The sequence below is a fragment of the Phalacrocorax carbo genome, chromosome 1 (genome assembly GCF_963921805.1).
Source record: "Phalacrocorax carbo chromosome 1, bPhaCar2.1, whole genome shotgun sequence".
Taxonomy (NCBI): Eukaryota; Metazoa; Chordata; class Aves; order Suliformes; family Phalacrocoracidae; genus Phalacrocorax; species Phalacrocorax carbo.
This window is the reverse complement of record NC_087513.1, coordinates 55,217,129-55,243,988: the sequence shown is the minus strand read 5'-3', so window position 1 is coordinate 55,243,988 and position 26,860 is coordinate 55,217,129. Positions and strand designations below refer to the sequence as shown.

General features: G+C 42.6%; 2 protein-coding genes across 5 annotated transcripts in view; one reads left to right on the top strand and one right to left on the bottom strand.

The window, feature by feature from the left end:
• The first annotated feature begins 1,897 nt into the window (after nt 1–1,897).
• Nucleotides 1,898–6,119, top strand: LOC104046839 (cytoglobin-1). Its single transcript, XM_009507067.2, has 3 exons — nt 1,898–2,040; nt 4,071–4,302; nt 5,547–6,119. The coding sequence occupies exons 1-3, from the start codon at nt 1,946–1,948 to the stop codon at nt 5,673–5,675; spliced, it is 456 nt and encodes a 151-aa protein (XP_009505362.1). The 5' UTR covers nt 1,898–1,945; the 3' UTR covers nt 5,676–6,119.
• Nucleotides 6,120–14,580: 8,461 nt separating this feature from the next.
• Nucleotides 14,581–26,860, bottom strand: part of LUC7L2 (LUC7 like 2, pre-mRNA splicing factor) — a 35,416-nt gene continuing 23,136 nt past the window's right edge. For 2 of the 4 annotated variants that reach the window (XM_064453055.1, XM_064453076.1), the window contains 5 exons: nt 25,914–26,090; nt 23,644–23,735; nt 22,726–22,755; nt 21,608–21,802; nt 14,581–15,498 (listed from right to left, as the gene is read on the bottom strand). In XM_064453055.1, the coding sequence (XP_064309125.1) occupies nt 15,306–15,498; nt 21,608–21,802; nt 22,726–22,755; nt 23,644–23,735; nt 25,914–26,090 (687 nt within the window). In that variant the 3' untranslated portion in view covers nt 14,581–15,305. Of the gene's footprint in view, nt 15,499–21,603; nt 21,803–22,725; nt 22,756–23,643; nt 23,736–24,324; nt 24,459–25,913; nt 26,091–26,860 lie in introns of those variants that run through there. The other 2 variants (XR_010373175.1, XM_064453064.1) reach the window with 2 other exon arrangements.

Below are 26,860 nucleotides of genomic sequence, written 5' to 3'. Positions count from 1 at the left end.
AGCAATGTGCACTGCTGCCACAGCTCAGGCCAGAGAGCTCAGCTCACCACCATGCTCCAGCTTCTCCCACTGAGAAGTGTCCACAGCAAGTCAGGGTGCACCAGGATCTGCAAGGAGAACGTGACACCTACAGAGAGGAGGAAAAGTTGCAAGTGAGCAATTGTCCACATTCACATCCCAAAGGAAAACCAGCTCTACTTCAATGCTTTGAACCTGCCCAAGCCCCTTTCCCTTTGGCTAAAGTTGATGCTGCTCTTTCTTCAGGAACTCAGTCCCTCCCAGGCCACCCATGACAAGCACCTGATGCTCATTCTGCTCTCAGCCAAAAACTTATTGCTTTCCCCACTGAGGCCCACCCAGGTGGTTTTGGCTCCCAAGGCCTGGGAACCGCCAACTCATGTGATGCCATCCTTGCTCCTTCCTCTGCATCCCTGCACTGGGAGCTGGGCTCCGCCGACTGGCATTTTCCTGGTTTGTGTTTGCCTTCAAAGAGGCAGCAATCCCAACAGCACAGCATGTGTGCCCCCCTTGGGGGTCTCCTGAAATCTGGGACATTTTTCTGAGGAGCTTGGGATGAGAAAGCAGAAGGCTGTGCAGCTTTCTATTAGACCACTCTTTGCTGTGGTGAAAAGGAAAAGGAGAGGGAAGAGGGGTAGTTTCGGTGAAGTAATTTGAAGCATCCTTTGGCAGTGATGGGACAAAACCCCACCGAGACTGATCGGTCTCTGTGAGGTTGCAGCCACCACTTTCTTTCTGCCCTGGGTTATTGGGCTAGTTTTGCTGACCAAGCCACACATTTTTCCCTTGCGTCTGTTCCTTCCCTTCTCTAAACCATCCCAAACAATACAAGGTTTTGTCTGCGCTCAGCGTCCTGCAGCAGCAGCAGCAGTTCCTCAAGCCCCTTAGCCTTTATTTCATGTGCATGCCCTGGACTTAACCAGAACATTCCTGCCAGAGGTTAAGCCCAGGCGCTGCATGGATAATCCAAGATTTTTTTTTTGCTTCCATTTCCAAGTGACCGTGACAATAACGGGCCTGTACGTGCCATCTGCAGCTCCGCACGGGCTCTTCTCCTGCCTTTTATCCCTTTCTCCCTCCCAGGCAGGTAGGGCTTACAGATAGGCTAGAGATCCCAGCTGCAAGCCAGGAGGATTAGGTTAGCAAAATGCCTCTGCTCCCAGCCTGGGTGTCCTGCCCCCATTTATCTCCTGAGTTAAAAGGACGTGGCTTGCCAGGGCACTGTGGCCAGGGATGCTGTGTCCACGTTGCTGTCACAGTCACCGCAGCGGTGGTGTTCTGGGCTGGTGACACCTCCCACCCATCCGATACCAAGGCTGGGAGCAGCACAGGGTGAGCCGCTGCCAAACCAGAGGGCTGTGAGGAAAGCAGCGACTGTGGCACAAAAGCAGGACTGGAGAGACTTGCCAGAGCCGGAAATGGGATGTTTGGACTGAAGGAGCAAGAAGTGTCGGGAAAAGGGGACGGTGGGGCACTGCGGTGCCTGCAGCACAGCAGCACTCTCAGGATCAAACCAGGAAAATTAGTGCTTGGGCAAGAATTGCCCTCGTGAAAGAGAAGCCAAGCACTGGCCTTCACGGGGGATGAAAGGGGAGGAGAGCAGATCTTTTTCTTCCCCACTGAAAACCCCCTTTTTTCTCCTCTGACAGGGAGATCTTTGCTCTGGCACCTGATGCCCCACAGTGAGAGTGCTAGTCCTCCCTCCTCATGTGGTTGGTTTCTTTCCTGATTAAAAGTGATTAGGTAGCCCTAAAGCCTGCAGAAATGTGACCGAGGGGAATGGACACAAAGAGTCTATTCAAGATCTCTTAAATCCCCAGGGCAGTATTTAGAGAGCCCCAAGGAGAGAACTGGAGCTGAACCACCCCACCAGGACCTCCCTATCCTCCTTCCTGCTGTGTACTTTCTTGCAGCCGTCTCCTCCACCATGTCGTTCTCTGAAGCAGAGGTGCAAAGTGCCCGTGGTGCCTGGGAGAAGATATATGTGGACGCTGAGGACAATGGGACAACTGTGCTGGTCAGGTAAGGAAAGAGTCCATCCCACTGTTACCCCAGAAGGTTGAAGGAGGAACGTCAAGAAGGATGGAGTTACTACCTAGGAGCACATCTTGATATGTTTTCATGCAGCACTTGCTGGGAGCGTTTTAGGTTTGCTGGTGGCTTATCCCACCTCAGGGAGGAAACAGGGAAGAGGAGAGATCCACACAAAGAAAATTACAAGAAAATAGGGAAGGAGGGGTGGAAAAGGAGGAAGAGACGAGAACAGTTTCTTCACTTCATCCCTCTCCCCAGTAGAAGAGTGACGTATTTAAGGTAAAGAAAAGAAAGTATGGTATAAAAGAGAATGGGAAAAAAACATGGCCCTACTTCCCTCTTCTCCTTTACCTCTGACCTCCTTTAATGACTTTCTTTTAACTTGCATCTCCTCAATATTTCTCTTCTGATTTTCCTTTCCAGTAAAGAGCCCATCTGTTTCATTCTATTATATCCTTCCGTGGGCTTTCTTCTCTTAGTTTTCACTCTGTTTTCCTCTCTTCTTCCATAAGACACAAGTTTCTTCTATTCACATTTCACATGTCCCTCTCTCAGCTGGGACTTACATCACCTACATATGCGCTGATCAGTCCAACTACTATTTCTGATTATCATACCTTTACCACTCCCTCTGGCTTTCTTGTATACCACATCTTGTGCTTGGATCAGCCTCCACATATGTTATGAACAGCTCTTTCCTTCTGCAGTCTACATGACCTGAGGAGAGTTAGGGTCAGAAATGCAGCTATAAAATGTTAGTAGCATCCAGTGGCTTGGCTCCTCAGGGTAATTTACTCTAGAAAGTTTTGCCTTAGTGTCCTACAGACCCAGCCCTGCCTTTGAAGAAGTTCCAGTACAAGAGAGACATAGACATACTAGAAAGAGTCTCACGAGGGCCACAAAGGTGACAAAGGGGCTGGAGCATCTCTCCTATGAGGAAAGGCTGAGAATGCTGGGACTGTTCAGCTTAGAGAAGATAAGGCTCAGGGGGGCCTCCTCAATGTATATAGAAACCCAAAGGGAGGGTGCAAAGAAGGGAGAGAGAGGCGTTTCTCACTGATTCTCAGTGACAGGACCAGAGGCAGTGGGCCCAAACTGAAAGACAGAAGGTTCCTTCTGAATATCAGGAAGCACTTTTTTACTGTGAGGGTGACAAGCACTGACAGAGGTTGCTCAGAAAGGCTGCAGAGTCTTCATCTTTTGAAATATTCAAAACCTGCCTGGACATGGTCCTGGGCAACTGGCTGTAGGTGACCCTGCTTGAACACGGGGTTTTGACCAGATGACCTCCAGAGGTCCCTTCTAACCTCATCTGTTCTGTGACTCAGTGAAATGCAATTTGGAATTTGCTATTGCTAGTTCAGGGGGATAACTGGTTTACCCAATAGAGTAAACTGCTTTTTTAAGAGCTTGACCAAGATGATTGTAATTAATGTATTATAAGAGACAATTCCTTTATGAGTGGCATTGAATTGTGTGACTTTTGAATAAATAAAATGAGCAGTACTGAGTACTCAAACAATCCGTCACAGGCAGTAAGAAAGCTTTCAGATGGACTCTAGGAAGGGGTTAATTAACAAAACCAATCATAGGGTTTCTCTATGAAAACACCCACCCGGAGCACAGTGGAGATATCTGCTGTCCAGAACATCCTTGGGAATCTCGCATTGTCTCACTGACCCTGTGTGAATGCATTCCCACTTCTCCGTGTATTTTATCTCTGAGCGAATGTTTAGAAGCTGTGGAATAAATTCAGGATAGGTAGGTTTTAAGGTGGAGTGAGCAAAGGAAAGTGCCCTGGGGAGAGGTGAGGAAGGGGACAGGCTGCCCTCGGCACATGGGCTGTGCACAGATGGGAACGGCAAAGAAGAAACAAGAAATGCAGTGGAAATAGGTGTCTCTTCTAATAGAGAGACAGCAAAAAGGCAATAAATGCCTAAGACAAGGCCTGGAACATGAAGCTGTATCTGCATCTATGCTTCGGTACACAAATTAGGACTTCTCTCATTTCTCAACAGGATGTTTACCGAGCACCCAGACACCAAGTCCTACTTCACACACTTCAAAGGCATGGACTCCGCCGAAGAGATGAAACAGTCAGATCAGGTCAGGGGCCATGGCAAGAAGGTTCTCACTGCCATCAACGACATGGTGCAACACCTGGACAACTCCGAGGCTTTTGTTGGGATAGTGAACCCACTCGGCAAGAAACATGCCACCCAGCTGAAGGTTGACCCCAAAAACTTCAGGGTGAGCCAGCAGCCATCTTTACACAAGGTGTAATTGTGATGGGAGGATGTCTTCCCTTGGGAGGGATAGAACTGAGGAAAATGGGATTCATGTATATAAATATATATATGCTTCAGAGAGTGGAGACGGTGGAAGGTGAGATGGTTGATGGTGGAAGATAGCAGGAATGAGAGATCTGGCATCTGTTGGCTGAACAGCAGATGTGGTGCAGGCAGGTCTGCTCGGGTGGAAGCTGCAGAGCTGCCCACAAGTTGTAGTGGGTTTTCTCAGTGCAGCAGGATTCCCACGCTTGTCATTTAATAAGACAACACAGAAAAGCACTTAACACTGGGCTTCAGTCCTTGATATCTATTTTTCTTTAGTAACAGGAACTGAGCTTTTCTGGGACAAGTAAACCAGCTGGTTTTGAGCAACAGTGGCAACAGAATTGCTGTCACTAAACAAATACAGATAATAAATACAGGATCAAATCACTTACCCAAGTCCACGTAAGGTCACTAGCAGAGTGCATTTGTTACTATTTCGTTTGCCTTACACAGCACAAAATGCAAAAGAAGGCACCCTCTGGCAGAGGTCGGCCAGGCACCAGGAAGGTGGTTTCCAAAGCAGTGGGCCCAGTTTTCAATAAGTGGGAGAATAAGTGAGGGATTTCTGCCTGGAGAGATCCTGAAAAGGCTTTATCAGGGTAAAGGTAGACACAAAATAATAAATGCTGCACAGAAAAGGGGTTGATGCTTCCAAGTATACCACGTACCTAGTGGCTGTAAAGACATATAAACCCTCGTTACTACTGAGTGCTAGATAGCTAATGAACAGGAAAGATTAGGAAGAAACTTACCACCGCCCCCAACCTATGTATTCCATAGATGTCCAGCATGGGGCTCCTTGTGGCTGCTAGACATTTGGGGCAGTCCACTGACAGGAGAAGGATTGCAGAGGATGGACCAAGTGAACTGGTCCTGCACAGTAGTCTTTAAGTGGCTGCGTATATGGATGCAGTCAACATTAACTAGATACAGTACAGTTAAAAAAAACAACAGTGACTGTGGGGTTTTTTGTTAATTCTATAACGCAACTCATTTTCCATGGCCTATTTCCAGCTCTGCATGCTATATGCTACTGAATTGTTTTTGCACACCCTTTCCACTCTCCAAGAATCCCAAATAGAAATATGTATTTTGTTCTAATGCTTCTAATGTGGAGCAAAGCTCACACCTGTTGTTTCTTCCTTTCTCATTGATTAGATTATCTGTGACATTATCTTGCAACTGATGGAGGAGAAATTTGGTGGAGACTGCAAAGCTTCCTTTGAGAAGGTGACCAATGAAATCTGCACTCATCTGAACAACGTCTACAAAGAGGCGGGTTGGTGAGGATGTGCAACCTCCAGGCTCTTCAAACATCTCGCCAGCACTGATTTACTGCTTTTGGGCCTCCAGCCACAGTTGGAAGAACAAAAAAATTAAAAAAAAAAAAAAAAAGCAAGAAAAAGGCTTATGTGATGTAGATATTGATGTCAATAATTCCCTTAGCAAACTGAGTTTCTACAGTTAAATAAAACCCACAGATACATCAAAGCCAACCAACAAATCCTGATGTGCTTTGCAGCTTCAGTGCTCCAGGTGGGTTCCTCTGGCCACTGGCCTTGAAGACTACATTTTGAGATGATGACTTTAAGCTTGCTATTCCCGAGAGAAAGACTTGCTCCTTCCAGCAGCACCAGCCCAGAGAGGCACCAGCAGCTCTTTGTCTCAGCTACCACTTCTCCATCCTCATGAATGATGAGCAGGAGACCATTCTGAAGCACCTCCAGGGACTTTGTAGAGGTTATTGTTTAAGAAGCATGCGTGTTGTTTACTGCTGCATTAAAGCAACGGTGGGGGTGGCATATGGGAAAGACTAGTCCGAGAAAGACACAGGGAAGTCCCATCCTGCATGAGCCAGCAGAGTTCCCCAGCCTGGGGAGAGGTTTGTCAGAGCAACTTTCAGTGCAAGGGTGGCAATGCTGAATGTGGTCACCACTGGGTCCCTCTGGGCAGGGATGAACATCTCCAGAGCGTGGATTTCAGTGCTGCTCCCAGCAAATTGCTCTGGCCATGTACCCAGGACAGGGCAATAGTACCAAGTTCACTAGCACCTGTGCTAGTCAAGACGGATCCAGCTGAGGGCGGTTGCTGCCCTGCCGAATGGGCGGCATGGCGGGCTCAGCTCAGCGTGGGATTTCTATGGCGCTGCCCTCACCCTGTCCTGTCTCATGGCCTGAGCCTCCCTCCAGTGATAACTGAGTCCTGAACTATTCAATTGCTTTCCCTTGTGTTCCTTAGATGTGGTGTAATCATCAGCTAATAACTGCAAATAACTACATGCCATTTTGCTTCAGTGTAACACAATAAACACAGAAAGAAACAGACATGTCCTCTCATTTGTAGCACAGAAAAGGCACGTGTGAGGCGCAGGAGGAGTAGCTGGTTACAGTGCAGTTACTGGTGGTACTGGGAGGTTTACCGAAACCAGCTCAAGCTCTCGCCCAGGCACCCATCACACTTGCAGTAATCAGGCTCCTTGGGTGGTGTGAAGGGAAGCTTTTTATTTGACCATGAAACAACAACTTTGTAAACAGGTAGAAATGCAGAATTCTCCTTCATTCAAGAGGTAGTTTCCTCACCCATTGGATTTGTTTGGCAAAGGATGCTGAAATCCCAAAGTCCAGAAGATGAACTCTTGTGGGAGAGGGAGGATGGGGCAGGCTGCTTTATTTGATTCAGTATTTCATCCCGCTTGGAGAGAAGAGGAAGCATATTGCACAGCGTCATCAAGTATTGTAAGAAAAGAGCAAAACTTGTAAAAAAAACATTTAGAGTCTCAAATCCCTTCGAGGCAGTACAAGTAAAATTTACACTCTGAAAAGCTTAAAATAGTTTCCCCTTTTTATGTACTTGCTTTAATGCATGTTAAAAGCACTATTTGCCATGACGATAGTTAGCTGTAACGACATGCTCGGCATTGCCATAGACGCCCTGGACTGGCAGGGGCTTGACAACACAGGCCGATGATTTAAGGCTCTTGTGTTCCCTGCGATGCACAGAGTTGTAGCAAAAACAGAGCGTGTGAAACAAAACAAACTCAGGCTTAAGTAAAGAAGGAATTTAAAAAAAAACTCTTTTACAGAGGGGACACACATTAAATTTTAAAGGTTTGTGTGATGTAAGCCGTTTAGGATTACATGGGCCTTTTTTTTGTTTGTTTGTTTATTTGAAATTTCTAAGGACGGCAGGAAGCTTTCCCAACAGAGCACAGGTCAGATGGCATCCTGAGACTGACGATACTGGAGCTGAATTCCCAGTTTTCCAGCAGCCTCACTGCACAGTCCTGTCTGGCTTTCCTTGGACCTTGCTGTGCCTCTGCAAAATAGCAACATTCAAGTGCTTAGGGGCAAACCAAACACACTTTACTTACTGAACCAGTAAATACATGGTGCTATACATACTGTATGTGTTCTTAAGGACAACTTTGATCCTGTGAAGAGAAACCTAAGGGAAATAGTATACCTAAATGTAGCAGGAAGCGCTTTCCTGTGAAGCACCACCAGTGCGTGGGACCAAAGCCCTCATACCGAGCTTCATGGTTTTCACACAGCCTGTGGGACATCAGGGAGGTCTGGGTGAGACGACAAATCTGTGACATAGCATGAATAGTATGAAAGTGCCTGGGACAGGTTAAATCAGCTAAGTGTTATGGAGTTGTCGTTGTGTCTGACCTAGACCAGAACAGTGCAAACACACGGAAAATACTGAGAAAGGGGAAGAGAAGTGAGAGGGCGCTCATGGAGGAGGAAGTTTATCACCTCAGATAATAAAATCCAAGTGCTTTGCCAGTCATGCTGCTGGATTAAAAAAAGCATCTCCACAAGCAATATTTGACCTTGTAGGGACAAGCAAACACTTTCCTAATTCAAAATATTACCTAAACACTGTAAAAACACATATGTACTTAAATTCAGTTGATCGTCTTTGTTGAGTGGACTCAGACCTTCCAATGGGGGCAGCTTAGGGGAAGAACAAGGAATAGAAAATAAAGGATCACAAGCAAAGAGATAAGAGAAATTTAACTTGAAAAAATTCGGTCACTGTGGTGACAAAGCAGAAGCTTTCCTGGAGGAAGGTGCATTTGCAAGGCATCCCTGTACGAATACAAATCAATGTTAGCATAAAAATCCGAGTCTCCAGTACTGTGTGACAGGGTCACCAAATCACTCTGAGACAAGGGCTACAAAAATACCAAGGCAATTTGAAATGACAGGGAGTGTTTTACAGACATAGTTAACCTATCTGTCGAGGCTTTTAAGCCTAATAATTTTCTTGCTAGAAAGTCTGAGCCAAGCAGCCTTCCGGCCCCTGCCTGGAATGTGGGCAGTGGAGAGGCTCAGCAAGGTACTCAAGGAGGGGACAGTCATCTCAGGCATCCCCTGGCTGCTCAGAGAGGGGACTAGAGACCTTGTAGAGGATTTGGGGAAGCTTCTAGGAAATCCTTCTAGCAGGGTCCAGAGGAAAACCCTCCCTTGCACCCACTCTTCCTGCTGGAAGGTCATTTTCATTATTTGTGATTGAAGTGAAGCCACTTGAGCTCCTCCTGCTGTAGAGCTGCGAGCATAGGTTTGGATACGGCCATCAGAGGTGTTGCTTTACACTGAAAGAGTAGGGGCTGCTTCTGTTTTCTGTTTAAAACACCTAGTGATGGGTAGAAGGTGATGAGGGTACAGCCCAGATGGGAACATGTTTGGACCAGCGATGTTTCTACCCCACGCTAGGTACCGGGGTGGTCAGTTCTGTGAGAGCAGAGAGGAGCAGGGGAGCCCTGGCAGACTTTCAAGTCACCTTTCTGGTTAAACAGAAGGTACCACAAGGCTTGTAATGGCACAGTGTGTGATGAGAAAGGACTGCTGCCTGCAGAAGATCATGCTGAGATAAGTGAATTGTAGTGTCTGAATTGGCACAAGGAGCCAGTGGTCCCTGGAAAAACAGAACGGCCACTGAATTCAAAAGCCCGTCCATCAGGCCTGGTGCTCAGGCATCTCATAAAAGCACAGATTGTGACTCATGCTGCACCAAACCAAAAAAGCCCCCAGACGATTCTAACTTTCTCAGTTTTCAACATTGTAAAAATCTCCTTTCTTTCATTACATGCTGCTTTAGGGAAAGGCAATGTCAGAGAGGATGCCTCTTTTTCTTCACCTTTGCTAAAGCTAATACTGAGTTAATGAATATTTATAACTGGAATATCACTAAGGCTCAGTTAACCTTATCTGCAATACCAGAGTGCTTCTGGCTTATGCAGTGGGGTGGGTTTGAGCCAGATCAGTGCATGGTTATACTGGTCAGATTGCACATGGTTGGTATCAAACAAGCCTCAGACACATAGGAATTTTTTTTTCTTTTTCCTGGTGAGCCAGCAGCATCCTGGACTGAATCATTTGCTTACTCAGTGGACAATAGAAACAGCAGCCTCGCTGTACTGCAAGAATATTTTGTATGCTTGCCTTGGAGATCCCAGGCTTCTGCTTCTGATGTCCCTGAAAGCATTTCCCCAGGAGAAAGCACTGCTGTGGTGTCTCTCTCTCAGGCAGCACCACAGTGCTTTACCTTCCCCCTGCACAACCATATGGGAGCAGACGAATCAGAGGCATGCTGCTGGTGATGCTGGTGCTGCTGACCTCCATCCACCCTTCCCAGGCTGCCCACCAAGGACACCTGGCAGCTGCTAACCACTGCCGTCAGGCAGAGCAGGCTGATCCCAACATCGCACTGAAACATACATTAGCGTGGGCCACCAGCAGAGCTTTGCACGGAGTTACAAGCAGAGGCAGAATTTTAGGACAAGGAAGACAATGGCTGTGAAACATTGGAACTAACATCTGGATTACTGTCCCACCCTCCGTCAAGGCAGCAGTTGCCCCCACCTGTTGGAAATCAGCAGCTCTTTACTCCCATTGCTGTGTTGCAAACCAGTTTGAGTTTAGGAAGATGGCAGCATTTTAATAAGTCACAGTAGTTTGATGCAAAGTCCCCAACCCAGTTGTCATCTTCTAGCGATGGATACGCAGAGCCTCAAGCAGGCCTTTGACGTGGGTGGTGCCCAACAGCTCGTGCTGAGAAAGTTTGCAGCCCCTCTGAGCCAGCCCCCGGAACACGTCTAACCTTTGTGCTCCTAACTGAGCATCCCCATCAATACTTTACTACAGTCAGCATTTGCCAGATCATTTAAGCCTGGGGAAGGACTGTACAGCCGCAGCACTTCCTACTATCTGTCAGGCCCTTTTTGACCTTGCTCGTGGCCAGCCCTGCTTTGTTGCTAGCTAATCCCAGCTCCCCACTGTTGCATTTTCTAGGATGCTGCTTGCCTGTGGTGTGCTGTGCAGCACCACTGAGGGCCTGGGGAAGAGGTTTGGGACCACGGTTTGGGACTGTGGTCTCCCCAGCAACAGGAGGTGAACAGCCAGAGCCAGGAGCAACAAGTCATGAGAGAATTTTCCAGTTGCCCCGCTGACTGTCCACTATGTGCCTGCAGAAGGGAATGCAGGGATAAAGAGGAGAGCCTCTTTATCAAAGAGACAAAGAAACAAACATTTCTTCCTCTCTTCCCCCGTGTTTCCAGCTGCTAGAAACCCCTGCCCCGCAGTCCACTGCTTCCCAGTTTTGCAGGCTACAGTAAAAGCCAGATCTCTGGGTCTTACTGAAAAGAATTAAAGAATTGCATGAGCAGTAACAATGTAAGAATTTATTAAGAAGCAAATAAAGTGATCAAAGCAAAAAAACAAAGACCAAGAACCATACAGGACTGAATGAAGATCGCATTAACACTTTTTATAAGCCACTGCATCAGGAGAAACTAACCTCTACTGTTTTCTGAACAAAGGACAACTCTACTGAGAAAGGTGGGATGTGAAATGTGGGATAGAGAATAGTAAACCGGGGAGGGGGTGCTACCGACCCTTAGGCAACACAGTGCACACTGCCATCACCTCTGGCACGTAGCTATTCTGCATTTACCCTTTGTTAAATGCTGGCTGCAACTACGATCTGCTTGAATTTGCAACAGTCGTGCAGGAGACAGCACATGCCGCTGGTTCGTCTTCAGCACCACAGGATCTTCTTGTTCCTACAGCTGAAACCATTCCCTCGGTTGTACCCACCCATGCCTTTAGCTGTCTTGTGCTTGTCTTAAGGCAAGTCACGATCATTTTTCCCTTCAGCTAAATAGATAATGCCTGCTCCACGGCTAGTTAAGGTTCGCATAATTATTCATTTGCATTGGCTTAGGGCATTGGGTCACCTATTTTCTCCCACTGCCATTGAGCACAGTGGAAGGCGCCTCAAAGGCACAAACTGGTGCAAGATAGATTGGACAGAGAGAAGGGCTCCGGGGCTAGGGTTTGCACTGTAGCAAGAGATGGATCAATCCCAGACTGGCTACGTGATGGAAGGCAAGGGCACAGATAGGAACAGCCTCCTCTGCCAGCTTTGCTGGCGAGTCTGATGCTGGGTAACGCGATACGGCTGCACTAGGCCAGGCACCTCTTTGCTTGGAAATGTCACCGCTTCACTGTATGGTTCCTCCTGCTCCAACAGGAAAAGCAACTCACGTACGCTCAGGAGAGGACCTCTTTTCTGTTAACGTGCCATCCTCCAGCTGCTTACCGTCTTAATGTTCTTCTGTTTTACACTCCCCTGACTAATTCAGAGCCAGAGCTTTCTGAGAATAATGCTTGCAGACTGGCTGCATTTCAAGCACCAGATAAATGAAATAATCTACTCCTTTTGCTCAATTTGTACACCTGCAGGCTGATAAAAATTGCTATGGAGGTACCACAATGTCAGCAAAACGTCACAGAGGTGCTCAGCTGCAGCTCCCTCAGGAGCTCCATCCCCTTTCCCAGGCCACAGTAAGCCTCCTTAAGGGAGAGGGAAGGTATTTTCCTCAAATAGGAAGGGCCTCAAGGTCTCTCAGCACTCAGGCCCCCAAGGGACCTACAGACCTGCGAGATCTCTTGGCAAAGTAGTAGCAGCACAGACCACTGCACAGCATGCCCAGGGACCCCCTGTGGGTCTAGCACCCCCCCACCTCCAGCTCTCTCAATTGCTTAAGAATCAATGGTTGAAAAAGGACCCGAAGGGAGAAAAGCCGGACAACCAGGCTTGGTGTGGGAAGTCGTAAGCAGTGTGGACAGATGATACTTTGTGTGATCCAGGTCTGTAGGACATACTTGATCCAGGTTTGATCTTCTGAATGAGCTCACCCTTGTATTTATGATCTGGTTCTAGACAAGAAATCAGATTTAACAATTGCGGAACCATTTACTGAGAACTGGGAAATTAAAGACCACAAGTACTGAAGCCCCCACTATTTGATTGGCATCAAAGCTTTTTCCCTTGTATGATGCAGCAGAGATGGACAGAGATTTATTTTCCCCAGACCCCATTCTTAGTTATTTTGACCATGCAAATCAATGTCAGTCAATACCGCTCTTCAGCAGTTGAGCAGGAAACACACAGGTGATGAATGCCTCAGTTCCACCTTCCTGGAAATTAAAATAGGTTGGTTCTGGTGGAAGGGTGGAAGATCCTTACTTAGGCACAACTAATAAAGGAGTCTCCCTTCCTGATAGATGTTCCAGATCTCTTGCATCAGAAGAAGGGTTTCATCAATCACCTTAATTCAGTTCTCTTCCTAACTGCACTCCAGACCTCATTCCAGGCATGAATTTCTACATGGAATTTGTATGATTTTATCAGGATACTGGGGTAAGACTTACCTTCTCCCTGTTTAACACTGGTGTGGTACTTGGATACTATGAAGCTCAGCACCCCACAAAACCCCATAAATAAGGAAAGGCCCCAATCCAATCCTCATAACTGAATTTAAGAGCCATTTGTAAAACCAATGGCATGTTATCCAGAATTTGCTAGTACGAAGTCTAAGCAGTGTTTTGTCACAGTATGCAGATTCCCACCCCCCACCCCCATACCCAATTTCTAGTTGCTGGCTGCAGGGGGAGACAGGTTCTCAGTATTTCTGGAATACTTTTACTCCAGAAAGGAATTCCAAAGGAGTCAGCAATAGACTCACTGTCAATTCTGCTATGCAAGATGCATCTAGAAGTGACTGTTCACCTTTTGTCTTTTTGCACTAGAATTCCATTAACAAAGGTGTGACAACAGACATTAGCAAGCGCTTATAGAGTGTGCTCACACCGGAGGGACAAACACTGGTAACACACATTCATTGCGCAGCTGGGCCACGCAGGAAATTGTAAAGCATTCCCAAGAAGGAAACTCATTTTCAGATTTCAAATGGGTCAATAATAATAATTAAAGTGTTCAGTCGGCCATCATTATTACAGAATTTTTTTAGGAGCCTAAAATGACATGAATTCTGAAGTGAAGGGTATGTGCTATGTTGAATACAAGTCCTTGCTGCGACGCAAAGGTCCTGTTCTAGCCTTTACTGCCACCCAAATACTGCTGAAATATCCACTGTGTTAGAATTATCACCCATATATGTTCTGACCATACTGAGGAAGCTACAGAAAAGACACTGAGGAAAAATGCACACAGTGAATTTATAGTGATATTACACACCCACGATGAGCGGGCCTACGGTGGCACTTGGACTAGGGAGATAGAGGAGAGTCCACAGAACCTCTGAGAACGCCAATAAATCATTACAAACGCTGCTCTTACACATCACTGTTAAGCAACTCAGTGATGCTACCTCAAGGAGAACTTACCAATCTCTAAATTCCTCTGTGTGAGGGCAGGGCATATTTTAATAATTTATATGCCCAAAGCACTTTCGATCCGACAGGACTGACAGCAATCCTGTTATGTTAAGGCAGTTGCGCCTAAATGGAATACTGCTTTTTGAAATTGAAGTCATTAAGGAGTTAGTGGTTGTGCCATGATCATTATGATTCCACATGTTTCTGGCTTTCAAGATCTTAGGACAGTCGGGATTGCAATCTGAGAGACTGCTTCACCTAGAGCACACGTGCGTGTTAAAAACTCTTAATAACTAAATGCTAGTTTTTAAAGGACTGAACTGCTAAGTAACCACCTTAAGAGACCAGTATATCTTTAAGTTATTGGACAATGTGGTTTCTTTTTTTATTTTTTTTTATTTTTTTGTTCTTAGTTTTTGTTTGTTGTTGCTGGTTTTTTGTTTGTTTTTAATACAATTAAGGATGTGCCGTTTACACCCCACAAGAAAAAGCAGAAAGAGTCCTTATGGAAAAAAACAAATATATTGAACACATACCAATTAAATGGTACAGATATGGGACTGGCTTTGATTTCAAAATTTAAGTAGAAATAAAAAAAGATTTAATGCAACAGCTGTTCAATTTCCAAGACTAAATAGGCACTGTAAAAAGACATTTCCGCTTTCTCCAGCACACATTCCTGTCTAAATGCTCCCACTGTAATCAACTCCTAAGTTCCCAAACAAAAAAAAAAGTCACTGGGAACATAACCTTAAAGTTAATATCCATCCATCCACCCACCCTCTTACAAAAAAAGCAAACAACCCCCCCCCCCCAAAAATACAACCTTTCAATGCTGCTGTTTTGACTGGAGCAGAATTGGAGAATTTATAAAGGTTCAAAAGCACCCAAGGCAAGTAGTACAATATAATTTGTTCACTAACTTGTATTGGAAAGGAGATTAAAAACATTGAGATCTGCATCTTGGTACATAAAACTGTTGTCCTGAATAAAGAGCGATCTTTCAGAAAAGCTTTACAACTTGGTGGAAGTCCAGGACCCAGCTTTAGGCATCATTAATTGATGGGGTTTAATTCTGACTTGGTTATAACCACTTTTATATACTGTACATCTACCCTAGTTGGATCAGTGTCTGGAACTGCTCACTGGTGTCCCTTTGAACAACTGTAAACTAAACCATAGTATGCAACTCCATAGGAAGCTAGAGATCAGGTGAATATACAGCCAGTTATATCTCCCCTGCTTCACGCTCTTCTGAGCTCCTCGGGTCTTCCGATCGGCCATTAGCACTTTCATAAGAACGTTTCTTGTCTTTGAAATCGCGCGGTGACCTCTCTCTTGAGCTTCTATCTTTATCACGTGATGTTCTATCACGATCTCTTGAGCGTTCTTTGTCTCTGGAAGACCTTTCTTTTGAGGATCTGAAAAGTGCAGTGAATTTGAGAATTCAAGTCAGTCATGATTCTGTAGCTATCAAACAGCATTTTGATTTTACATTTTCCTTGTTTTTCCAACTAACTTTAGATTTATATATATAAGGACCGTATGAGAAGATGTCAGAAATCATTCTCTTTTCTCCCTTTCCTACTTCCCATTTCAAAACACAAGTATTGATAGAGGCAGATTTTAATCTACAGTTGTTACAGACCCAGATTAAGGTCAACGTGCTTCCCTCTTATTTTCAACCTCCACTCTGAAGCTTGCATTAACAGAAGTTTAACTGAAATTTCTCATCTATCTATAGTCTCTAGCTTAAGAAAGTCTAGCCTATCTCAGACATAAATTACAAACTTTAAAAATGTGTTTAAAAATGGGAGTTTGATTAAAAGCAGGGGGAAAGTAACTTGCATAATTCTGGAATGAGACTATTACATGCAAATAAACAAATCTGGAATCTGTGCTACAATTAATTCTTCTAGCAAAACCTATCCCTTGTGTGATTCTGCAGTGCTAGGGTGGTGTTATTTTAAGATACTTTACTCTAATGGCATCTTCAAAACCTTTACAATGGAGCCAGAGAAAAGCTGTTCTGTTAAACAATCTGCATAGTTTTAAATTAAATGAGCTACCTGTATTGGAAAAAACCTGTATTAGACATCCTCCTCTATATTTCCTCACAGAGTGCACCTAAGCCTGTTGCTGAAAAACATCACATATTCATTTTAAGATGTACTGCAATTGTAAAAGAATCTAATACATACTTTCACAGAAAAATCTTAACAGCATGCTATAAAGCTAGCCACTAATTTCTTAATTGAAAAAATGGTGCACTGGACCATGAGAAGGTACTGTTTCCACTTACAGAAAGTTACTCTCATCACTTCAAAGCTTCAAAGCTGAAGTCCTGCACTAATTTCCTTTTCTAAGCTTACAAAGAAATGACCTTTCATTTTAGTTCCTCAGCTGGCAAGAATACTTTCCCTACAATGTATTCTATTGGAAGACAGTATTTGCAAACACTGGGATCCACAGGCACTGCTCCTATTCCACTAACTACACGCCAGACAAGAAGAGAAGCTACATGTAACACTGGAGTTAGTATAGTTGTTCCACAAGTAGCTTACGCTCCAAGTCCCCTGCAGAAGTAACAATGCTTCCAAACTGATTGACTCAGGCTAACTCTAGTAACTAATCCTAGAACAGGCAGACAGATAGGACGTGATGCCATCCACAGCTTTGGCTTTTCATTCAACACACTTTTGGGGGAATGCAAGATGCATTTGTCCATCTGTCCCACCCCTCTATAGGCGATTCTCTAATCAGCTGACAAGAAGGAAGACTGGCTTTAATCAATCACAGAATAGTGATGTGAAAGTCACTTTAGCAAGCAGCATTACTGCCAGAAGACTTAGATCTAAAATACCATTCCTGCCTTTCTCAAGGGCAAGGTATAGCCTTTAGAATTAGAACCTCTACTAGATTTGTATTATCTAGAACGCTCAGAAAGCATTACTTCCTAATTGATCAAGTGGATTCTTCAGCAGAAACCACCCACATCACCAGGTATGTGGGCAGCATCCACACTGTTACATTCACCAACTATGAATCGTGTTATAATACGTGATACTGGTTCCAAGACAGTATCTGTGGATGCCTGCATTGGGCCTGAGGACAGAAAAAACTAGTAAATAGCCTGGGACAAAAATCCTAGGGCAGCCTTGGCAGTCTAGGAAAATCCTAGAGCAGCCACTCAGATCTATGAAAGCAGAGAAAGATGTAGCTACAGTTTCAAACCTTCCAAGGGGTAAGATGCTTGACTAAATGGGCCGGTGCTTTTCCTGGCTTTTAACTTGAAATAAACACAAACAAAAACAAACAAACAAAAAACCCCACACAAAACAGAAAACCAGGAAAACAAAGTCTGTACTTCTCTACCACAGCAGAGAATTAGCATAGGCCTAAAATACCCTGTTGTCAACCAGGATCTGAAGGATATTTAGAAAAAAAAAAATCTAAATACTGAAAGTGGGATCTACCTCACCCAGCTTTAAATGTCTGCAGCATAGACATCTACGCTAATCAGCCAGATTTCCTTAACAGCCAGCAGAATAAATAGATACTTCAAGACCTGATTTGTCTCATCTTAAAATACACAAAAAATTATGTCAGATAAGTCTGTAATACAACTCATGAGATTTACATCTGACCTAGTCATCTAAAGCCAGGTGAAATGAAGCCCCATGTTATGACTTCAGGTACTCTATTTATCCATACAATGTCTATATGGGAGTACATTAGCCCTTGTCACATGAATTCTTGCAATCAGGCTCAAGCATACTGACACAACCGTTTCTAAATTTACCCACATTTAGCTCTGCTGTCATGAATGATCTTACTGAGTATGCATCCCAAAATCTAACTGCAAATATTCAGTTCCCCACTGCAAATCAAGAACAACTAATTAGGTACTTTGTTTCTAATGAGATGAAAGATGATTCGTTTTAGTTATTTGGAACCTAGAGCTAACAGTGAGGAAAAGCAGGACCTGCTCTTGATAAGGCAGTAATCCAAGCCTGGGCAGACCTAGAGTTCCTATTACCTTAGGTACATTGCTGTTATTACCAGATGCTCTCCCATTATCTTGGATTTTCTACTATTGCCGGATACTTTGTATACGTTCAGTTGTTGCGCCCACAGAGTGTGGGGGTCCGCTCCTTATACTGATGAATTTGAAACGAGATCCCAGCCATCAACAGATTTAAATCTATCCACGGGGTGAATGATGATACAGATTAAAGAAAACATGTTTTTCAGACAAATTTAGGGATTTGTAGAATTTATCTCAGATATGGACATGATAAACATCCCTTTACTTTCACAGAATGGTAGGGGTTGGAAGGGACCTCTGGAGATCATCTTGTCCAACCCCCCTCCTTGAGCAGGCACACCTAGAGCAGGGGGCACAGGAACACATGCAGGTGGGTTTTGAATGTCTCCAGGGAAGGAGACTCCACAACCTCCCTGGGCAGCCTGTTCCATTGTTACCTGTCACCCACACAGTAAAGAAGTTTGTTCCACCTCAATATGAGAAAAAAGAAGTATCTTTCAGAACAAAAGTATCTGAGAGGTGGCAGGTTTTCATTTTATGTGAAAGGCTTTTTGGAAAATACTTTCTGAAGAGAGATGGACAGGGAAACAAGAAGGAATTGCATGGTTTGCTGCAAACAACACCCAGCATGTTTCCCTGTGATAATGCTGTTATACAGAACAAAATGGGAAAATGACTTCCAGGAGAAGCACATCAAGAATTTCTCCAGTAAGGAGTCTAATTGTCTAGTATGCTTACATGTTGAAGATAATCGATGCTATCAAAACTGAAAAAACCCAGACACATGAATAGCTTTTATAGCAGGATTCGGCAGCCTACAATAACTGTATCTTACAGTACTTTAACCAAGCCCTTGCCCCCCCCAAAAAAAGAAAAAAAATCACACTGAAGGCTTTAGGTTAACATAAAATGATGCAACTCTTCCCACATCGCAACCACCACTCCACACTTCCCTTAAGGCCCTAGAAGTAGTGACACTATGGGTTGCCACTGCTGCAGCTTTCACCTGTCTTTCTATTGCTTCTGCTCTTCTGCAAGAGTTTGGCAAAAGCACCATGCTCCCCAGATCTCAATTTATTTGGTTATTAAAACCAAAAGGCTATGACTCCTTCCTGAAGAATTTAACTTGCTGGAATGTGTCTTTTATTTTCCAGAGTATTCTTGGCCAGAATTCCTTGGACACCTGAACGTTTCAAGCTTAAGGAAGACATGCTTATATAGAAGCATTTCACATCAGAATTTTAAGAAATTCCTCAAAAAAAGTCAACCCCAAAACAAAACAACCACACACACAAAAAAAGTCCCAAACACCAACCCCAAACTTTTAAAAATAGGATTTGGCAACAAGTACTCCCCTGGACTAGAAAAAGAGTTCTTAGGAGACACAGATGTATAATATATTTGAGTCTGCAAGTTCAGGTTTATTCTGGTTACTGGCATTAACAGTGATATGGTATTCAACAGAAAGGCTTCTCCCACATTCATGTGAAAAGCAGCTCTAAAGGCTAGAAGGGCATCTCTAAAAAGGAGGTATCCAGCCTGGCTGCAAGTTCAATAGCTGTCTTGGTCCCAGTGTGGCAAGATCATAGCTCAAAGATTCCTTTGGTCTCTTGAAAACACAATACATGTACTTTAAGACCAAAAATTTTGCTTGACCTCAGAGAAATAAGAGGTAAGACCTGCTAATGATGGCACAGAAATTTCTTCCCTCAAGTTAACAGTAATGCAAAACTCTTATTTGTACCAAGGATTCTTCCAACCGAGGTGTGTTTGGTTCGTTCAGGGCAGGGACGGACATCAGGAGAAATATTTCCAGTACTGAATATCGTATGGTTGAAATCTTGTGCCCTGAAGCACATTACATTTTTTTTTTTAACTCATCCACACAAAACAAAGCCTGAAGGGCTTATCCTTTTACAGCATCTTGCAAAAGGACACTGACTTCATCTTCAAATTGCCTTGTGCTTTCACTTTTGGCAGTGAAACTGACATGTTTACTGCTGTATGGAGAGCACCAATGCTGCACACTATTTCCTTGTTCTTACATATTTCTCTGCCAACCTACAGAAGACAATGCATCATTTGCATTGCGCATATCATATTGGAGAGTTTGAACAACTACAGTGAGAATCCTGGAACAATCAATCAGTATAGTTTTCTTTGAAGGACTGAAATTGAGCCTTGCACATTGAAGGATTAAAGGCAATTTGAGCATAAGCTCTATACATTGGTTCATCCAAGTTAACAAATGTGTTGATTCAAAGGAAAATGTCTATTCTAAGACTTAAAACCTACAGGTTTGAAGATTTGCTGATCTGCCATTGTGAGTGCCTTGAAGAGGCATGCTCTTTAGGATAACTGTGATGACAGGCTACAATCAAGATGGAAATTGCTGAGTCTGAAACGTTGACTTTAGGACATTAAAGAACACCCTGAAGAATTTTAAATACCAGACATTACTGATTGTATCAACTAGAGTGCTGGACATTTAAGTTTTATACATCTGCAACAGAAAGAAGGAAAAGACAACCTGAATCAACCGTATCATCATCTTTGCTCTGTTACAGAGCACAATGGGACTAGAGTCACCTACCTACTCCAGGAAGAAAGAAGTCCATTTTTAGGACAAAGAGACGACAGATACTTGAACATACTCAACACATATTTCTCCATCCTTGGTGATTTAAATCTTAAGATAATTCGAATTATATACCCCTGCATGTGCAGCCACTTCAAAACCAGATCTTTTCTCTTCTTGTAAGTCAACAGTCTGCCAGGGTTTTAAGGCCTGCACTTAACTCTATGCCACAGTGGCTGAGCTGTACAAGAAAGGAACCCTGCTTATGTGCAGCCCTCCCTTCCAGATGCCTTGTGTAATTCCAACACTCTTCTAAATTACACTTACCTCACTCATCTAAAATAAGCCAGCAAAACCTGAGGAGCAGACAGCAATCGAGACATTCAAAAGCAACAGCCCCAGACTGCTCTCTGCAGTAATCCTTCATTCAGGAGTTGAACCACTTCCCTTGCAAAAGCAACATCTTCAGATGCAACGCAACAAGTTTATTTTCAGGCATATCTAAACTTGTTTTTATCTGGCCCAGTACAAAACAGATGGGGTTGAGTGCTGGGAACAGGAGCCCAAGGGAAAAAACAAATGGATAACAGTAAGACTGCTGATATCCCTGGGTTCAAATGGAGATAACTATTTGACTTTCTACACTGCAGGAAGCTGGTAGTATTATCAACTTGACGCTAATACCATATATCACTCCTCCAAAACAGAAATAATACATGACCCTATTATTTTTATTAAAAAAATATCACTACTGTATGTCAAATCATAAATATGCTAAAGGTATAACTGAAATCTGAGACAGTCTCAAAATACGTTTAAATTACCAAGTGCTAAATGTAGATTTAGTGCAAAAATTCTCACCACACATCTAGGAAAAGCCATTTATTTCTAGGCTAACGTTTACCTCTTTTTGGAGCTGCGTTCTCGGCTTCTCTCCCTGGAACTATGCCTGCTTCTATGATGGCTGCGACTCCGGCTGCGGCTGTTAGAGCGAGACCTGTGACGATGGCGTTTCTCACGGGATTTGGAGCGAGTCCTTCTCTTTCGTTCCCGGGAGACTGAGCGAGACCGATGTCTGCGGCGCTCTCGGGACCTAGATCTAGGAACGGAAAGGACTTAAACCAGACATTGCATTCACCTAGCTACTCTATCAGTGTACTTTAAATATTATGGACTCTACGCATAAGCAAATCTGTAGAGAGAATGATCTGCAGCATTCAAAGCTATTGCATTGTCCTATCACAGGCAAGCAGAGATGGGAAAGCAACATTATAAATCTTACAAACTCCTTTGACCAATGCAGACAATTTTACAGTTAATTCATGACTGTATGTATGGTGACAGCATAGCCAATTCAGACTTCTGAAAGGAATTAAAAATATGCAAAAAAACTACTTTTTCATAATTTTAAAATACTGTCTTTATGAGCCAAAGTTGCAGAACTTTGTGATGCAGTGATAGGGATCATCTGCCATCTCCAAACTATAATACATAGTTCTGAGAAAGCAGGACTATATCCTTCCCCATAGCTACTACAATAAAGCAAGTCTGGAAGGCTCTAAACACTGTACAAGTTAATGATTTTCTTTGATTTTATTTTTTTTTTAAATCACTTTGCAATAATACCTCTTGTGATCTTCAACTATGTAAGTTAGGAAGAAAACTCATACTATTGACGGGTCATCTCTTGAGAAGTAACATGGTGCTTAGGATTTTAAAACCATGGGTTTTCACCAAAACGTATGAACCACAAGCTTCTGTTCTGAAGAAAGAGCAATTCTCTGTGTTCTAAGAATTACTTGGGACAAAAAGTTGCATTGTAGTAGCCACAAAACAGACATACATGTATAAACTCAGCAGCATTACGATAAATACTGTATAAACACACAGAGATGACTATGTAACAGAATGCTTTGTCTGTAAAGATGGACATCTTAAACTAATAGTACTAGACAATCTTATGTTTCAGCTTGTGAAAGGCCAGCCTCACTGATGGTATTCCTCGTCTGGAGATATATATACCTTTTGGTATGCTTGCTGTGGGATCTCGACCTGAAATAAATGGAAAATAGTAAATCAATTTTTCTTACAGAATCTTATTATCAAATGAAGTAATTTTAGTAACTATAAACAAAACTAGTTGACCTATTATTGTATTTCTTATTTTACTAGCAATTAGTTAAAGGCCTTTTATTTGATGTTAACATCTTTTAACACATTTACCAGGAAACATATCCCTTTGACAACTGTTTTGTCTTTGTTGTTTTTTTTTTTTAAAGTTATTAATTTTTTATTTTTTGAGCCTACCACACTACAAACCCAAAAGATACCTAATCTGCTTTTTTTATTTCCACCCCTCCCACAGAAAAAGCTTATAGTTCAAGTCAGTACTCCCTTATTTCTTGTCAGCCACATTATCAGACTGTAACAGATTTCAAAGTTTATGCTGTTAACCTCTGAAGCTGACATGTCAAGAGAACTACAGTTCAGATTCCATTCCACTCTAGCCCCACAAGGCCTGGAAGCAACTATTTCATAGAAGAACAGGGAGTTAGTTTCCTCAGCCACACATTCAACTACTTCCAATAAGGAAGATTTCTAACATCTATAAAGAAAATATCTAACAGATGTTAGGAACTCACATGTGTGTAAGCTGATATCTTCAGGTCTCAAAACAAGGTACCCACCTGAAAATTATGTCATTTAAAGGCCATTTGTTCAAATATGTAGACACACTTCTATCTGTAGCTTTTACAAAGGCTTTCTATGAAAATTCATTTTTTAAGAGTTAGACAAAATTCACTCGAAATCCTTTTAAGTTTCCAAGGAATGCAGACTATTGTGATTCTGCAGATTTAAAAATGTATACGAACTACGTCATAGTTTTCCCATTAAACTTAAATAGGTCATTTTGTATATGCAATTAAAATAGATGCCTACCTCCTTAGTTTCTCCCTTTCTTCTCTTTCCCTCTCCTCTCTACGTTTCAGACGTTCCTGATTTCGTTTCTCCTGTTTATCAGCCACAATCCTCTAAAAGCAAAGGAATGTATTTATTAAGTTACATTTCAAAATTTCTCAGATGAAGGTGCTATAAAAATAATCTAGACAGTTAATATTCAGTTCTTTCCCTCATGTATGTTCCCTTTCCCTTGTGTATATTATTTCCTCTCTCTTCCTCAGTATATATATTATTTTTTTCTCCAAGAAACAGAGGCTATTGCAGAACAGCTGCAGCAAATAGAAGGGTGTTACACGAAGACCTGAAATATGTAGAGTTATATTAGGTTTTCCATGAAGGGGAATTCAGAGCAGTAAGTCATGCCTTTAACGTGAGAGTTTCCATGCCAATCCTATCATTTTTGGCCACTGGGAAAGGTAGAAAGGAATCAAAATCTGGGAGTTAATTGTTTTATCAACTCCTTCAGCTGTGACATAAAGAAATACTTAGTCTTAAAGGACTTGGTTGGGCTGATACCTAGTTTTGAGGCTACTTGTTTCTGTATTGTGAACATGAGACATATAATTAGAGAGGATGTTTCAGCTGATAGCCCCCAGATTGAACTCACTACTACTGGGGACAAGGCACGCTCAGTAGAGGGCCCTCAGATGTGGAACTCACAACTGGAGATCTGGCCAAACCCAAGTCTTGCCACCTTCTGGACATGATGCAAGAAATTCAACTCTTTGTAAAGACCTTCTTCTGAGATGTGGAATTGCCCCAGCAGCATCTTGATTAGATCTCTGAGGAGAGCTCTGAGGAAGGAGGGGATAGTTATTGTTTTCTTTTTTTGTTAGCGAAGTACTTCAAAAGATTATTTTATTGATGCTTTGGGAATGTGAAATAATCATCCATGCATTTTTTTCCGAATGGTGTAAATAATCAGTTAATTTCAATCCTTTATGTCAAATTATATCAATACTTCCTTTCACAATATCAATAATTTCACTACAAGCAAGGTTTCTTGTTCAAGTGACTCTGCATAATTTCACAGAGGGATGAGAGGAAGCACACGTGATCTACTCTAGGCATCTAAGGTTTAAGTTACAGCAGCTATATTTAGGAGTCTAAATTACCATTATAGTCAATGGAAAGAGTTGGGCTTTCCACAGGGTAAGTCACAGTATCCATGCAAGACAGCTGGAATATTATGAGATATAAACCAAACCAATTTACTCAAACTCAGTAGCAGCATTTTCTGCTTTTAGGGCTTCAACTCATTTAGCTACTGTCTTTAGTGACTTCTACAGTTATAATTTGCATATTAAGTCAAATGGCATCTATGTCCAAAACCATATTCTAAACTTTTGGTGTTCAAGAGAATAATTCCAGTAAATCTTTCTTCCAGCACAAGATTTCTGGTCAAGACAGTGTTGTTTAGGATAATATTCCAACTGGATTTCACATCTTCAAGCTATAGAGGACATGCAACCTCCCCATAACAATTATTTTAATAGCTAGCCTGACTTCAGGATATACATCTTTTTGTATGCTGACTTTGGACGACTGCAGCCTTGAGTTGTTCAAACTTACTTAATCTATTGTCAGTTAAGCTTAAAAGCCTCTAAAAGTTACTTAAACAAAAAATCTTCTTTAGTTGTTGGTACCTATAGAATGAAAGTCACCTCCTAATCTTTGTCTGGATAAAAAAAATTGTTTGAGCTCCAAGCAATTCTGTAGATCTTAGTTTGAAAACTTCACCATGTGTTATCATCCTCCCTATGTATTAGTACCAAAAATGAGGATTACAACACTATTAACACTTTAACTACCCTATTAACACTTTATCCTAATTAAATAAATAAATTTTCACTCAGGCCCACTACATGTCCTTCTATTTTCAAGAGTCTCATTACTTTTAGCTAATTACCTGGCTAGAAGTTCATTTGGCTGTCTCCTATGACTGCTAAATATGTTTCAACATCACTGTTGTTCAAAATACAGTTCTCCATTTTACAAGCAGAATCGTATTCCTTTGAACATGTGTTTTAATCGACCTCAGTGCGAAAGAGGTCATCCTATCAAATTATCCAGATAACTGATATTAAATTAGAATATTTAGTGTTTTGTAGATTAATGAAATCCCAAATTTTAAAGTAATATGAAAAAAATTCACATGCCCAAAAAGAAATATTCCATTATGGTTGCCTGGCAAATAATTAAGTAGGAGCATACACATATACGCACACAAAAATATAAGAATGATTTACCCTGAGTTCCTCAAGCTTCTCTCTTATTTCAATAAATCCTAAATGTAGTTTTCCTCCAAAGTGGTCAGCAAGTCGTCGGTCATTGTCATGGAGGCCAAGATAAGCTGAGCACACTTCACAAACCCGTAGCTTCTGCTGCTGAAAGCTGGAGGCCGGCATAGAGTTCCTGTATACTTCCTAGAAAAAAAAAAAACCACAACATTTGCTCTTACTTCTCAATGCACAGAAATACCAGGACAACACCTTACCAAAGAGATATACTACAAATGGAAAACTGAATTAAATGTACACCAGCACATCCTTTAGTTAATTCACACTATTCATAAATCACCTGTCTCATTAAGATACAAGGCAAGTTCCTTATTTTCAAGAATGGACATATTTAAGTGCAGGACATCAGCAACTGTCTTGCTAATTAAACAAAGTGGGTGATTATTGCCTTTACTTAAGATCATACTACTTAGAAGGATGAACAACTTTTTCATATGGAACAACAAATACACGTTAACACTACAATTACTGTATTAACATATTATGAAAATATCATACCAGTTTTAATTCTGAACCCAGTTTAAAACAGCAGTAGTTTCCTGAGAAATCTACCTGCATTTTAGATGCTAATTAAACAAGTTATCTGAGCAAAATTTACCTACAGACACTCAGATGGCAGAAAAGCAAGACTGCCAGCAACCCCTCTGGTACCATTAAAACAACTGCAGATGTTTGTTTCTATAAGTTTAAGTATCTTGGTGAAATATTATATGCAAAAGCTCCTGGTGAGCTCTGCCACCTGGACATTACAAAGACCGTTTTGACTTGCCTGATACGGAAACCCTTGACTAATTCTCTTTCACTGAAGCCTTCCAGTACATGCCACGTCAGGGCACCTCAAGGCACTGCAGGGTCGCCACAGCAAGAGCCATGAGACCTAACCACGTAAGTCAGCC